At 29.8% G+C, this 15797-nt stretch overlaps 1 protein-coding gene across 1 annotated transcript in view; it reads right to left on the reverse strand.

Moving 5' to 3' along the window:
• The window catches only part of LOC108687587 (glycerol kinase), a 53444-nt gene extending 42009 nt beyond the window's left edge, over positions 1 to 11435 (reverse strand). Inside the window, exons 1-3 of the mRNA XM_018193437.1 lie at positions 11223 to 11435; positions 10985 to 11141; positions 107 to 331 (exon numbers count right to left, since the gene is read on the reverse strand). Of these exons, the coding sequence (XP_018048926.1) occupies positions 107 to 305 (199 nt within the window). The 5' untranslated portion in view covers positions 306 to 331; positions 10985 to 11141; positions 11223 to 11435. The remainder of the gene's footprint in view (positions 1 to 106; positions 332 to 10984; positions 11142 to 11222) is intronic.
• Between the last annotated feature and the right edge of the window lie 4362 nt (positions 11436 to 15797).

The raw sequence follows: 15797 nt of genomic DNA on the forward strand, positions 1-15797 counted from the left end.
ATCGTCAATGTGGTATTTAAATCGAATACCTAAATGTTTATCAACACGAATTCAGTTTATCGCTCTCTGCGCATCGCACAATTATATATAATATAGTCACACTCACCTACATTCTTGTACGAATAGAATTTGAAGATACTCGTTCTCCGACCGGTCTCCGACTGTTCCATCTCTAACGACGTAACCGAATCCTCGAGAGAATCAAATACTTCCAGCGTGCCCCGCTCGCTCGTGATTGTTGTATCTTCCTCTGTATCTTCGTTAGTATCCACTTCCGAATTTTTGTTTGTATCCTTCCGCTCCATGAATATCACCGTGAATCCTCTTTTCTCTTTCGGGGATCAACGATAATGATAATGATAACTCGCAAGTCAAGATGAGATATTCACCAATCAGTCTCTCTCTCTCTCTCTCTCTCTCTCTCTCTCTCTCTCTCTCTCTCTCTCGTCGTTATTATTGCCGTTGCAATAACTTTATGATTGAATGACGTTTTTAAGAACGATCTCGTTTCCTACAATCGTGAGAAAACAATGACTGTATATTCTCAACTAACTGTATATTCTCGAACATTACGTATACCTAAGCGCGCCATGCTTGTTTGCCAGAATGCACAGAAATTATCGGTAACTTGCCCAGGATACCTCCGTCTCGTGGTCCTCTCTCGTTTCCCCCCTCCCTCTCCCCTCTCCCTCTACGTATACATACTGATAAACCTCATATTTATATGGCACCCTTAATCGGAGGATTTAAGTTATGAAACTGACCAATCTGAACAATCAGCTGTTCCTCTGAAGAATGGAATGATTGTGATTGATTAATTTCTAACTACGGATTTAAATCGGAATAAGAGTGACCGTGTAAACATAATTATGAGGGCCATGGCACACAAAAAAAATTAAGCAATAAAACGTAAACAGTAAACGAATTGATTAATCACAGTAGAGTCCGTAAGTCCATACAACATAAGGAGCTACCAACATATTGATTTCCTTACTGCTTATGTCTTACTGCCTTCAGTTTTCTTGTGTGCCTGAGTCTCGTGTTGTGGTCACAATCAAGTTTCGAATTACACTCAGAAAAAATGATGAATTTGTTGATATGTGACCAACTTCAACCTTTTTGTCCTAACCAAAAATTTGATTAGAATAACAATATCAATAAAATTTTTTTCTAAGTATAGCCATATACAGTCTGACATATTCTAATCTCGAGTGTTTCCTGATTTCTGTTGATTTGACGTTCACGTTTTGATCACGTGATATGTAAAGAAGAAAAACTCGCCAAATAACGTTTTCATATCTATTTATACTAATAGATTAATTATGAGTGCATTCCGAATTATGCACAAAACAAACGTGATATACGTCATTTGTTCTTGTTATTTATCGAAGAATAAAGAAAGATAAAATGATACCTCATGCACTTCATACGTAATTCGAAACGCACCCTTTAATGTCGATTTACTCTTTATTCTTTTCTAATTCTTAGAAATTCTAAAAAATGGTAAAAAGTAACTTAAATCAAGATTATAAAGATCTAAATTAAGATTATAAAGATCTTATAAAGAGAATCTATTAATAAAAAGGGACATTATCACGTTTTTTCAAAAAGAAAGCAACGCCATGCTTTAGAGCAAAGATTTTCAAAAATGGATCGTGATTAGGGTTACCATTGTATACCTGAATAAAAAAAAAAGTACTATGTATAATTTAAAAAAAAAAAGATGATCTAAAGACGAAAAGAGGGAGCATAATTTTTTATGCGTTAAATATATTATATTTAATAAGATAAAATATCTGGAACATCATTTTTATTAATAATAACATAATATGTTTTATTAATAATAACATAATAATTGTATAATGCAAATATACATTTAATTTTATGATTTAATTTGATAAATATGAAATTTTAATTAATGATCAGAAATTTTACATCTCAAAAAAAAGTACTCTTAAAAAAATACGACTAGTAATTTTACAAGTCGATGAACCATTGGGTTATAAGCTGGTTTTTAGACGCAATAATTTTCAGAATTTATAAATTATTGAATTACACTTCATTAGTTTACGTAGCAGTACAAGCTTGCGTACACGCGCCACGACTTCGTATGTGTATAAAATTGGATTTTCAACGATAGTAAGAATTAGAATTAAATTTCGAAATTTCAATTATAATTATCGAATTCTTTACGCCTAAAAATAATTCGTGCCGACGTTAAAGCTGTCATCAATAAAAACAGGAAATACAGCACATTCTTCACACATATATCTCATTATAGAATTGGAAAAAATACAGGTAGTAGGAGTAAAGCGCAGAAGACAACTTCGCTTCCTCAGAGACAACATAAACTAACATATATAAAAACTATGAATAAAAATTATCCTGTTATGATGAACTCCTCTATCGAGAATTTAAATGTCGGAATTAAAACCAAAAAGAATGAAAAAAAAGGAAAAGAAAAAAAGAAAAGAAATTAGAAAATATCGTAAAATAGAATATGGAGAACTAATTTATCATGAGGGAGCTCACTATGACAGGATAATTTTTATTCACAGTTTTTATATAGTTGTTGTCTCTGAGAAAGGCTCAAAAGTGAGCCGAAACATGTAAGCGTGTTTTAGTGAAAGAAATTTCACACATCATAGATATATTATTTGCACGTCTCTCTGTACTTGACTCCTACTGCCCATATCCTTTCCTATTCTTTGATTTACAAGGAGTCTTGGTTAGTTTGATTTATTATACGAATTTATCTCATTATATATTTGAGAAATAGTTTTAGAAAATTTCATTCAATATAAATTTAAAAAGTAGGAGCAAATTTATATAAATAAATAATAAATGTAAATGTATCTGTCTGTTTTTTCAAATTTATTAACTAAATAGATCACGGATGTTTGCCATTTTAAGAAATACGTTCCACGGACGAGTTTGAAAGTATGAGAAGCCTTAGAGATTACGTGTCGGTTTGCTTGCATTCGCATATTCAATTTATATTTAAATTAAATTTATACAGATATTACAAATATAAATAAAATTTTGTTTTTTTTTTAATTAAAACAATATAATAAAATTAATAAGAAAAAATTCACGAACAATTAAAAATCAACGCGATAATTGGTGCGTACAAAATTCAAATGCATTAATAATTAATTAAACATCCATATAATGTAATCAATTATAATACAATGTTTCCGAACGTTTCGATCCTATTTTGGGATCATTCTCAGCGGTGAAAAATAAATCTTCATAAATCTTGAATATTATTAAGCATTCGCAATCAGTTTGTGTGTGTCATGTATTGTTTTGTGGAAGTTGTGCTTGTAAAATTACTAACATCACTTGATTGAGTGAAAGTCTTCTCTATGTTTAATTCCATAAGGAATATTTATATCAAATAATATAATACATTTTAATGAATTGCAATGATAAGTAACCAAATTTTATTATTTGAGCTTACCTCCGTTGTTTAGCAGAAATACAAAATTTAATCGTTAATACAATTACACATTTAAATAAAATTCGTCGATAAATTTTGACAGGTTAACATACAGTAAATTATGTCTTAACTCGTCGACATTAAATGATATAATGACAAAAATATATATTCCTAACTGTGATGGAAAAAAACTAATAAGTCAAATTATTGTATTTTATGAGTTTGTCTAAAATGTTCGCATATGCGATGATCTAGACTTTGTTTTTTTTTTTTAATTTAAACAGTTCTTCTGGACTTTGATAAAAAGCATTTCAGAAATCAAACGTTTATAATAAAAATTTTCGACATCCAGTACACCTGCATTGTCCCAATCAAATTCATGACCGTAATGCAATCTGTGATCAGTGATAAAATTTAGAAGATGTGTTCTATCATATTGTATTCTTTCTGGTTTTTAAATTTCTACGTATTTGACCTACATAAAATGCATCACAGTCCTTATATTCGATTTTGTATACAACATTTTTTTTCCATCTGTAGAAGAGGATCTTTATGTACCTTAATAAATCTATTAAATTTATTTAATATTAAAGAACGAAATTGTGATCTATCCATTAACAATGTTTCTGAATTTGTTTAAAAAACTTTATAGGGTATGAACCATTTTATATTATTTCTTTCATTCTTTTTTGTGCTGCAACTGGAATATTTTGTTTAACAATAAATTAATCCTTTTTCTTATGTTTTTAAAATAAAATCTAACGAAAAATCATTTTGATGTAAGATATTAATAAAAAATTCTTTCTATGGAATTCCAGATGCGAAAGTAGAAATGCTCAAACAAGCCAGATATTACCTCTTTTTTGTGAAATGGGATATTGAGACCAAAAATTTTAAATTCTCCCCGAATAAGTAGGTTTTTGATCAAACTATAAGACATTCTTTTTAATCGTTTTGATGAATCCAAGAAATTTATGCTATCTCCCCTTATTTCAAGAGTGAATTATAACCTTAGATGAAAATTATTGAAAGTATGTAAAATATTATAAATATGTTTAGATGGAACCGCCATAACGATATTGTTCACATATTTATAATAAAATGGAATGAAAGTCAAAGATATTTAACTCACTCTGTAAGTTTTGTATCACTAAATCCGCCAATACAAGTGACAGAGGTGAGCTCATAGGGATCCCATTGTTATAAAATTCAAAAAATATCAATTTTCAAATTTAAAATAAACTCTAAAATCATTCTAACCATTCTAGAAATTCATCTTCCGGAATTGTGCAATCTCTAAGATGAAGTTCCATCTTTTTGAAATAGATTGAATCACTAATTCTAGGAATGTTCATAAATTAGACTATAGTCTTTGTCAATGTATATATAATTTTTTAACCAATTCAAAACTGTTATTTATGTGACTAAACTTTTTGGTAACTTTACTAATAATTTGTTTATGACATGTAGCTAAAACGGATATGCATAAAACGGATTGCCTATTGATGAAATAATGATTCTGAATGGCATCAACTATATATTTATTAAATCTAAAACAATAGTTATATTTGACATTATACAGTGTCAATTTAACACTATATAGTGTAAATTGACACAATATAGTATCAAATTTAACTATTGTTTTGGTAAAAAATAACGACATATTTAGTAGCAGCAGTAGCGATTCACGTTAGGTTAAATTTGACACTAGATTTAACAGTGTATACCTTGGGAAGACCATAGGCATAGAGTAACGTGCCATCATTGCATCTGAATTTTTTATAAAAATCTTTTGTAATATATTTTAGATTTTTCCATCTTGTAATCAAACTTTTGAGACTACTAATCATTTTTTTAATCGGGTCTTTCAAAATCCTGACATAAGTTTTCATCACTTAATATTTCATTCATTTTTTAAATGTATATATCTTTGTTGAGAGCTACTGATATTATCTGCTGATATTATCTGCTTTCGTGATAATCAAATTTTGATTGTTGTTTAAAAATTGTCGCGTTTGATTCTTCAACTTTTTGAGTATTATTATTTACTTGTTTATTAAAACATGAATATGGAAAGGAAAATAAGTTGTTAATTATGAGGACCACTATTCCTAAAAGGTTTTTGAAATGGAATCTGTAATTTATGTACACTATTTTCCCAGTTTTTAATGAATTCAAACACTTTCTTTTTCTTTTTTGTATTATAGGAAGAGAAAAATTTTCACCTAATTGTAGTAAGCATTGAACTTGCTTAGAATTGTAATTGAAGACAGATTTGTAAACCATTTCTTTCTTAAATTTGTTAAAGATAAAAACGGATGATTGTCATGATGATTTTATACAAATTTCATTATCCTTGAAGCTTTATATAAAGTATAAGTTAAAAGGTTTGACATGTCAGTTTCTCTCTTATCGTTACTATTATTATTTCAAAATTCCAAAAATATTGTATTCCCTGAATATTATTGTTTAGGAATGTATCCTTATCATTTTTTAATTTTATCATTTTGCCGATTATTTTGTATTTTTTTCTTTTAAATTCTTTTAACAATCAATTGGTTTGTTGAAAAAATTTATTACATAAAATCGGAGATAAGTTATGGGTGATTGTGCGTACAAGATTCTATAAAAAAAATCCTATTTTGAACAAAAATCCTTGATTTAAAGGCGTCATTAAGTTCTAATTTTAGTAATTTTTTTGCAAACAATTTTTTTGATCTATTAAATTGTGTAATTGATCTACTTTGATTTAATTAATGTGAAATTTATTAACATTCTTCAAATGTGATGTCATATATAAAATTTAACGAATTTGATTTGAGTTGAACGTTGTCAAATAATCTGCGGTATTTAATCCAATTTTTCAAAATTATTTTAACACAATATAAACCAACACAATATAAACTATGAGAATAAATTAAAAAAACGAATTATTAGTGTGACGCATTATAGTTTCAGTCGGTATATTCTAAATGATAAAAAAACAATAACAAATAGTTGAATTGAGTTCTAAAAACTAAAGACCCTTGTAATTTAATATAACCAAAATAATAAAATTAATAAGGAAAAATTCACAGAAAATTAAGAATCAACTTTAATTTAATTCAATTTTAATTTGTATCATTAACATCAAAAATTTAATTTTTATCGTTAACATCTTATATCAAAATGACTTTCCGTTAGATTTTATTTTTAAGAATATAATAGGATTAATTTATTGTTAAATAAGACATTCCAGATGCAGAACAAGACAAAAAAAATGAAAGAAACAATATAAAATGGTTTCATACTCTAAGGTTTTTTTTTAACAAATTCAGAAACATTGTTAATAGAATAAATCACAAAATTTCGTTCTTTAATATTAATAAATTTAATAGATTTATTAAGGTTTAGATTTATTAAGATTTATAATACACAAAGATCCTCTTCCATAGATGGAAAAAAAGAATGTTGTATACAAAATCGAATGTAAGGACTGTGATGCATCTCATGTAGGTCAAATACGTAGAAATTTAAAAAAAATAATCAGAATAAAAGAACACAATCAGAATAAAAGAATACATATGATGGAACACATCCTCTAAATCTTATTACTGATCACAGATTGCATTACAGTCATGAATTTGATTGGGATAACGCAGATGTGCTGGATGAAAATTTTTATAAACGCTTGATTTTTTTGCTTTTTATCAAAATCCAGAAGAACTGTTTAAATTAAAAAAAAGACACTGAAGTCTAGATTATCGCATATGCGAACATTTTAGACAAACTCATAAACAATAATTTGACTTATTAGATTTTTTCCATCACAGTTAGGAACATATATTTTTGTCATTACATCGTTTAATGTCGTTAAGACATAATTTAATAATAAATGAGTTAAGACATAATTTATTGTATGTTAACCTGTCAAAATTTATCGATGAATTTTATTTAAATGTGTAATTGTATTAACGATTATTAAATTTTGTGTCTCTGCTAAACAACGGAAGTAAGCTCAAATAATAAAATTTGGTACTTATATCATCGCAATTTATTAAAATCTATTACTTGATATAGATATTCCTTATTAATTAAACACAGAGGAGATCTTCACTCAATCAAGTGATAGGTCATATTGTTTACATATGTTTACATATGCTTACATATGTTGTTTTGGATGTGGAAGCACAGATTCTCTCACAAATTGACTGCAAATGCTTAATAATATTCAAGATTTATTTTTCACCACCGTTGAGGGTGGTCCCAAAATAAGACCGAAACATTCGAAAACATTGTATTATGATTGATTACATTATATGGATGATTTAATTAATTATTAATGCGAATTTTGAATTTCCACGTTGACTCTAAATTGTCTGTGAATTTTTCTTATTGATTTTATTGTTTTGGTTATACTAAATTACAAAAGTCTTCAACTATTCGTTATTATTTTTTTATCATTTAAAATAATATACCCGTGATTTGTGTCACATAAAAAACGCATAAATATTTATATTAAAAAAAAATCGTAAAACTTTTTACAAAAAAATATGATTATAAAACTATCATCTTTGAATTGAACGTTAAAAGAATAGAATTTTGAAATTTTTTGCAAAATAGATAGTCGATCTTCGCTTCCTCAGTTCATTTCTTTAGTGACACAAACAAGCAATACCGACCCGATTTTTTTTTGTGGTTTTAAACCTGTACGCACGTGGTTTTCGAACTGAACGTGAGTACTGGAGACATATGATGCTGAACAGAGACATCGTATAAAGCGAAGAGAGAGGCCGCATATATGCGTTCGTAGTTTTCCTGAGAAGCATCAGACTACCCGAGAATGGTCTCTACGGTTCGGTCTTATATACGAATTGCATCATACCCGAGTGCTTACGAGAAATGTCATATTAACAGACGCATTCTCTCAACTCAACTTCGGTCCCCAAAATCTTTAAGATTAAAATCAGCAATGAATTCTAAATTATAACTGTGGTATATATTGATTATTGGAATCGTTTTAACATAATTTTTATAATTATTTAGCTGAATATTCGCTATAAAGTATAAGGTGATGACCGCCTAGCGGCTGAAATCCTAAACTAAAATGCATCGCGCAACGTGCATCTAACGGTGGCGTTGCATGCCTTTCGTGGCGCGGATGTTCAAAACTTCACGAAGATCCTCGCTTTTATCAAAATCTTGACACAAAAATTAAAAATTCGAGTGAAATTAACGAATATAGGGAAAAAAGTATGCAAATTAAGAATGCAAATTAAACTGAGAATATTAAACGTTGTTATTTAATTAATTTTATCGTAAAATGTAATTATTTTTAACTTTTACGTTATATACACAAATATGAACAAATAAGCGCAACACAATCAAAAGTCGTAAGACGCTAATTCTCCATGAGCCTGAATTAAGTGCTTTATGTACACATATGTGCTATATGATTTTTTAAATTTTAAATAATATGTGACAAAGAGTTGAAGGAATAGAAATGTAAGGTACAAAGGGCCATTACTCTCTGATAACTATTGAACTTTAAACTTTTGCATCAATCGGCTAATTGAAACGTATAATTCGTTAGAATTGGAATTTAACATCAAAGATTCTTATCATAATTATTAGCAATATTTCTTTAAGATTCGTATAGCATTTATAAATTTTTGATCTAGCAACAATTGGTCGGTCGCACTTTCATCCATTGAAAACGAGATGAAAAATGTTGTGTGCAGCAGAAAAATTACAAAATTTGATGTAGGATCTGGCATAAGGGTATGTACTGAAATTCATTCGGAATGATTTCCAATTAGAATTATTCAATTATTCTCCAGATTTCTATTGTTTTCTAGGAAAAATGGAATAATTCCGACCGCAATCCATTCTAAATAATTTCATAATATGTAAGTATGTACAAATTTAAGGGTATCTATTATTCTCTAGATTTCTATTGTGTTTTCTAGTGAAAACGGAATAATTCCGACCGGAATTCATTTCGATATATTCCATGATAGATGTTCTAACCAACTATTCTTTATACTTTTTATAGACTGAAATTTTCTGTTTCACCAAACTTTAAACATATGTCTACTTCACTTTAAGTACGAAATATTTAATTCATTAATTCATTTATAAAGAATGCAACATTGTTGTCAAAATGCAGAAAGTTTGTCAACAAAATACGATAGATTGGCAAGAAAAATAAATATCGATATACTTGCTGCATAATTAACATATATTGACGGCAAGACGCATATATGCAGAACGCAATCTGTGTCCAATATATTCCACTCGTTCGGCGGATAGATTTCTACCGCCAATACACTGTCAGATTATGTCAAACTCTGTCAAAATACAAGATAAATATGCATACAAGATAAATATGTTGACTAATTTGCTAACAATTTCTGATCAAATTTACTATCAATTTATTGACATACTGTGGATTATTCGACGTGAAAATTTTACAATGCAAAAAAAATATTTATCGATGTTTCTTTTTTAAAATAAATAAATAAATAAACAAAAACAAAATAATAATCTCAAAGGTATATTTTGTGAAAAATAGACTTTATTAGTGTAAATGGCAATTGATTGATTCCTTCAAACCTGATTTTATTAAAACCACGTTAAAAAAAATTTTTTTAAATTCAATTCAGAGCACTTTAATTAATAAATAATTCATACTAAACAATTAACTTTTTCAACATTATGACTATTTTTCCAACATAAACATTACTATGTACATCTGATCTTATATGATGTCGATAGAATTAAATAATTTTTACGTCTTAAAATTTGTTGTATATTACAATGTACACAGAATTTGAAGGATAATATCATAATATCATAATTCTTCGTTTTCTTTTCAAATATTAACAATTATTTTCTTTTCGAATATTAATAGACAATTCTCTTTCGTTATAACCAAAATCAGAAAAGAACAGATAATCGAACGTTAGTTAACTACATTGAGTCAACTAATATTCGTGAAACCAATTTGCGGGAATTTTCTTTTATTAGCTTTGATAGGCATTATACATTTATTTGATTTTCTTTTATCTCACAGTAAACGCAGATAGAGGATTCCAAAAGAATCACAATAAAATCACACTCGCGATACATCGAGAGAAACATAACAGGAAATCATTTCGAAAAAATCTCATGGAGAGATAGTGTAGCAAGTGCTGTAAGACATGCCTGTGGATTGATAATGTATCTCGAAATTATGCGAAAATTATAACAGTGAACACACTAAAATATTTAAAATTTTATTGATCAATACCTAATAAATTTATTCACTTTTATCATTTTCACTCGTTTCAAGATACACAATTAATCCTCTGGTCGCGAGCCACATGGAATTACAAAGTTTTATTACATCACTCCCGAGCAAAGCTCACTGCACTCATGCGCCACGTCACGCGCCGATGCAATCACGTAGAGACACTTCCGAATTGCTCCGAGCGAAACGCGAAGCCAACGCGGAGAGGCGCGAGAAACAACTGAAGGAGAGAAAAGCAAGAGTCGAGAGGTATTAAAGTGAGGATTACTTACTGCTGCAAGTGCCGCGGTCGAATTGCAAATCATCAATAGGTCTGCTTTTTTTGGCTGAACTTTTGTACTAGTTCATCTTTCTTTCTTTTCTTCCAGCAAGAAAGAAGAAGAAGAAAGGTCTGGTTTTTATTGCTGTACTCTGAATCGGTGCAATAAGCTGAAATGAAATAAACGAACATCATTTCACTTCAACTTACTTATTGCACTGTGAACAGAAGTGCAGGAACAAAAAACAGACCTATTGATGAACTGGCAAAAGTTCAATCAAAAAGAACAGGCCTAATGCTTCACCGAGATCGTCCTTGCAACGATTACACGGCCGGTCGATATCCCGCCTTCGCACATACCTCGGATGAGCGACGCTTGTCGTTTACCGACCAACGACAATAAATACACACGAGCGAGAAATCGATCAATAACATGCGACGACAGAAAATCACAACTGATCACCAATCACCACGCAATCGCTCACATACTTTCACTACATACCTTTCTGCCCTATGGTGGAAGGGATAACATGATGAGTCGTGTGTGCAGTTGGACGTTATATCTTTCTACATCTCCCTCTCTGTCTATGTTCAGTGAGAGTCAAGAGGTTTGTCGCGTCGCATGCTTCAACATGCCCCTACTCTAATCAAAGCTTCACTCAACACGTTCATTAGGGACTAGTTTCATTAACGCCTCGGTTAACTTAATCGGCGTTGATTGACCAATCGCGTTTGCTATTTAGAATTGACCAATCGTGATTAAGCTTGATCGGTGTTGAAACCAGCCCTAGGACGGTTAGCCTGAATTCTCATACGAGCAATAGCGCTTTGATACGAAATACTGACTTGGTGAAAAGTTGTCGGGGTAAATTTTATCTCCATCATTTGTTTTTCACCAATCAGCATTCGGTATCAAAAAGCTGTTGTCCGTATGAGGATCCGGGCTTAGATTTGGTTAGGGCTGCCGCACACAAAATTCTGCAACAGTGACCGTAAGACATAAACTTAAGCCAATGAACTAATTAGGATATTACTTTAAGTCTACATAATCTAATGGAAATAAAAGTAAACTAATACTAAACCATAACCTAATAAGGCGAGTTTCAACCGGTTGAAACTCGCCTTATGAATAAGTTAACTGCTATTTCTATTTCAGTTTACGTTTTAAGATTACTGGTATAGAAATTTTGTCTGTGGCAGCTCTAAGAATTAAGGATCCTCTACATAGAAGTCTTAAGTCATAAAAAACTGATCAATCACAATTAAGTATTCTTCTCATATTCTACCGTGATTAGTTAATTTTCTATGACTTAAGACTCGACGACTATCTACAAACAGGAACACGGAGATTTTGTTACAAAAGGAACAGAGAATAAAAATTTCAATCAATCAGAAATCATGTATTGTGAAATACATAATTTCTGATAGGTTGAATTCTTATTCTTTATTCCCTGTTCCTTTTATTGTGCGGAGCACCTAAAGGCTCCATTGGCCAAACTTGCATAGTCGCATAAACGTGTGCATAAAGAAAATCATTGTATTTTATGTTTGTCTTTATCACAGAAATGTGATTAGATAATTTTCTTTACCTTTATATGATTATGTATCTATATAAGTGGAATTTGTGTGGAATCTTCTGTAAAGTAGAAAAAAAGGAAGGATTCTGATTAGATAATTTTTATGCGTTATGCGTTATCCAAAATAAATAAAATCTATGGCTTTAAGAATTAAAACACAAGAGCAGAAGAATGCAAAGAAGGCGGCGTTTAAAGGGACTCGAAATCTGATCAATCAGGAGATGCCCCTCATGATTTGACTCTTAAGATTTGTTCGCGTCGCATGTTCCAGCATACTCCAATGTACTCCCTCATTCTATCAAGCGCGTTGGAATGAGTAAGAGCTATGGTAGAAGTATACAACATGTTACAGCATGTGATCTTAAAGATTTGTTCGCATCGCATGCTCCAAATTAATCCAGCGAGCACTTGGATCACAGATAAGATATCGATTGAAATGGTTGCATTCATGCTCCAATGTTCATGACACGAAGGAATGTAGGACAAGTGAGCATGTCACCTAATCTAATCCTAATCTAATCACTCGAATGGGTCGGGTATGTACCTCATTTCGATTCGAGTATTTTATGTTATTTGAAAAGCGTTTTTATAGAAAATAAATGTTTTTAATAAATATAAAAGTTATAAATTAAAATGTCAAGGCTTTTTAAAAAAACGAGCAAATGTAGTTAAAAAAATTCATCTTTTTTATTACATTCGTATAACGCTATAAATTTCAAACTTTTCGACTTATGTACAAAATCTTCATCAGTGATAATAAAGAAAACGTATTTCTGTAACCCTATCCAATGTCAACGAATTAACATATATATGATACATAATAAAAATTATCGCTCTAGGCTAATCTTATTTAATTATTCTTGCGTTAAGATATTACGGATTGAAATAAGTATCAAGTCAGAAGTTTGAAAGCCCATAATTGTAAAATTGTATTTAACTGGTTCTTCGGTTATTATCGAGAATCAGCTCAGTTAATAATTGCCGCGCGGCAAGCATTTCCGTGTCCAGTGTGCAGGAACCATTAGAGTTCTCTCCTAGTAGAAATGATATCAAATCGACATTAATTCGATATCGATTAGATGCGTTCGGCAATGTAAATTCTGAAATGCGAGCTAGCAGATGGCGAGCTTAATCATGTAATTTTTGAGCAATCTTTGAGCATGCAATCCGAGTGCCAAGAATTAATTCCGAATGCTACAGAGCTGTAAATTGTCCTTTAAGATTATAAAATGAAATGGTTTATTTTTATGAATAAATAAAAAATATCCTATTAATTGAAAATTTCTTTCGCTTTATACTAAAAACTGATAATAGCATATTCTAAAAACTTAAATACTAAAAACCGATCGATACATGAATGTAACAGACTTATATGCAAGGTGTTTTCCTAAAAGAAAATACATTGCAAAATAAATTTCAGCAATTTATATTACTTGATTTATATTGATAGAATCTTTAATATATTAATGCAGTTTGATTTTATTTCACTCTATATGTGCAACATAAGCTTTGATCTAAAAATTAAAAGCAAATTCTTTGTTTTCAAATGTAATTTCAAATTAATAAAGAGGAAAAGAATTAAACACTTATTTTCCTCGTTAAATATTGTACACAATGTATTCCATCAATTTCTATTTGATAGCATTTGTTTAAGCGTTTGTAGATTCAGACATTATAATAGTTCAAATACACTATTTGTAAAATAGAAATATTAAAAGAGATGAATGTACGTTATATTACGAATCAATTCAATACATTATCATAAATATACAGATTATGAATTTAATTTAGGCGCGAAAATCTGCATTAGCTTTGAATCCGAACTGGATCGAGCAGTTCAATTGGCTTTAGAAATGTTAATAATGCAGATGAGATAATATAACAGAAAGATGCAAATTGTCAAACGATTTTCGAGATAGAAGAGCAAACGGATGTCTCCGATTTGCAATGCCGAACGCACCTATTATTATTTCTGACTGGACTATTTTACAAGTGACATTCAAATTGATTTTTTTCTTGAAGATTTGATAAATATAATCTAAGTTTTGATAAATATAATTTACCTATGGTGTTATTAGTACAAGGTGGATAATTGAATGTATTAATTGAAATTATAATATATTACAGGTTTATAATTGATATTTAAATTCTCTTCGAGTATAGCATCAAATTAGCAAAATGTTTATAAGTTATGTTGTTATTAGGAAATTTGTAAAAATAGAATTAGGTAAATCGTATTCGTCGCTTTATATTATACCGATATGATTTTCGCAAGCGAAACAAACTTCTATAATCTCCTCGCGGCTCATCCGCATTATTAGGTTACATTTGATTAATATCGGACACGAAGAATTATTAAAAGACCTATAATATAAAAACTCTGAAGAACTCGAAGAATAACCCAGTGAACACAAAGTTACATACCTGTTACAAAGTAACGTACCTGTTAGTTGTAATTTCCTATTCATAATCGTAATATAAAACTTGTATGTTATGTTACGGTTATATTATCGAAAATTATAATATCAATAGATACATAACATGTAACTTATGCTTACTGGGAAAGTTTTAATATACTGATTTTGATAATTATTCAGAACTGCCATCTCTGATTTCGATGAAATTAGGCTCATTTAATGCGTTTTTGCATAAAATGAAAAAATCTGATAGAAAAAAGTGCCGGACTGTCCTGCGAAGCGAGATATTAAATGTTAAAATTTATGATTGAGGTTAGAAAATCTGTCGGTTGCGAAATACTGCGATGAAAGTATGTGCTGGACTGTATTTAGGGCACTATTCTGTAACTATCTTTACATGCCTACCGATACAGTTGATGTCGTTGCGTAGATATTTTATATGATGAAAAAACTGCACAATGACACCGAATTGTGTAAAACAGTTATAGGGAAATCTTTCAACAAAAGACACAAATTGATACAAGAGTCATTCTGTTCTTATTCAATAATCAGTTTCATTTTTTTACATAAAAATCAGTTCTTAACAAAAATGAAAATAAGAGGAATAATCTTCATGATCTTAACAAATATTATCCAAGATATAATCCTAAACAACATTCAAGAGATTTTAGCCGTCGGTCGGATACCTTATACAATGCTAATGCCGATAGTATTGTAACTTTCGAGCCTTATAACTCGAAAGGTACTCAATAAAAAATAATTTTATTATAGTGTTTTGAAAAGCTCTCGATATCGACTATTAAATATACTGGAATAAAAAGTTCCATTAAAA

Source organism: Atta colombica, unplaced genomic scaffold (assembly GCF_001594045.1).
Source record: "Atta colombica isolate Treedump-2 unplaced genomic scaffold, Acol1.0 scaffold21, whole genome shotgun sequence".
Lineage (NCBI taxonomy): Eukaryota > Metazoa > Arthropoda > Insecta > Hymenoptera > Formicidae > Atta > Atta colombica.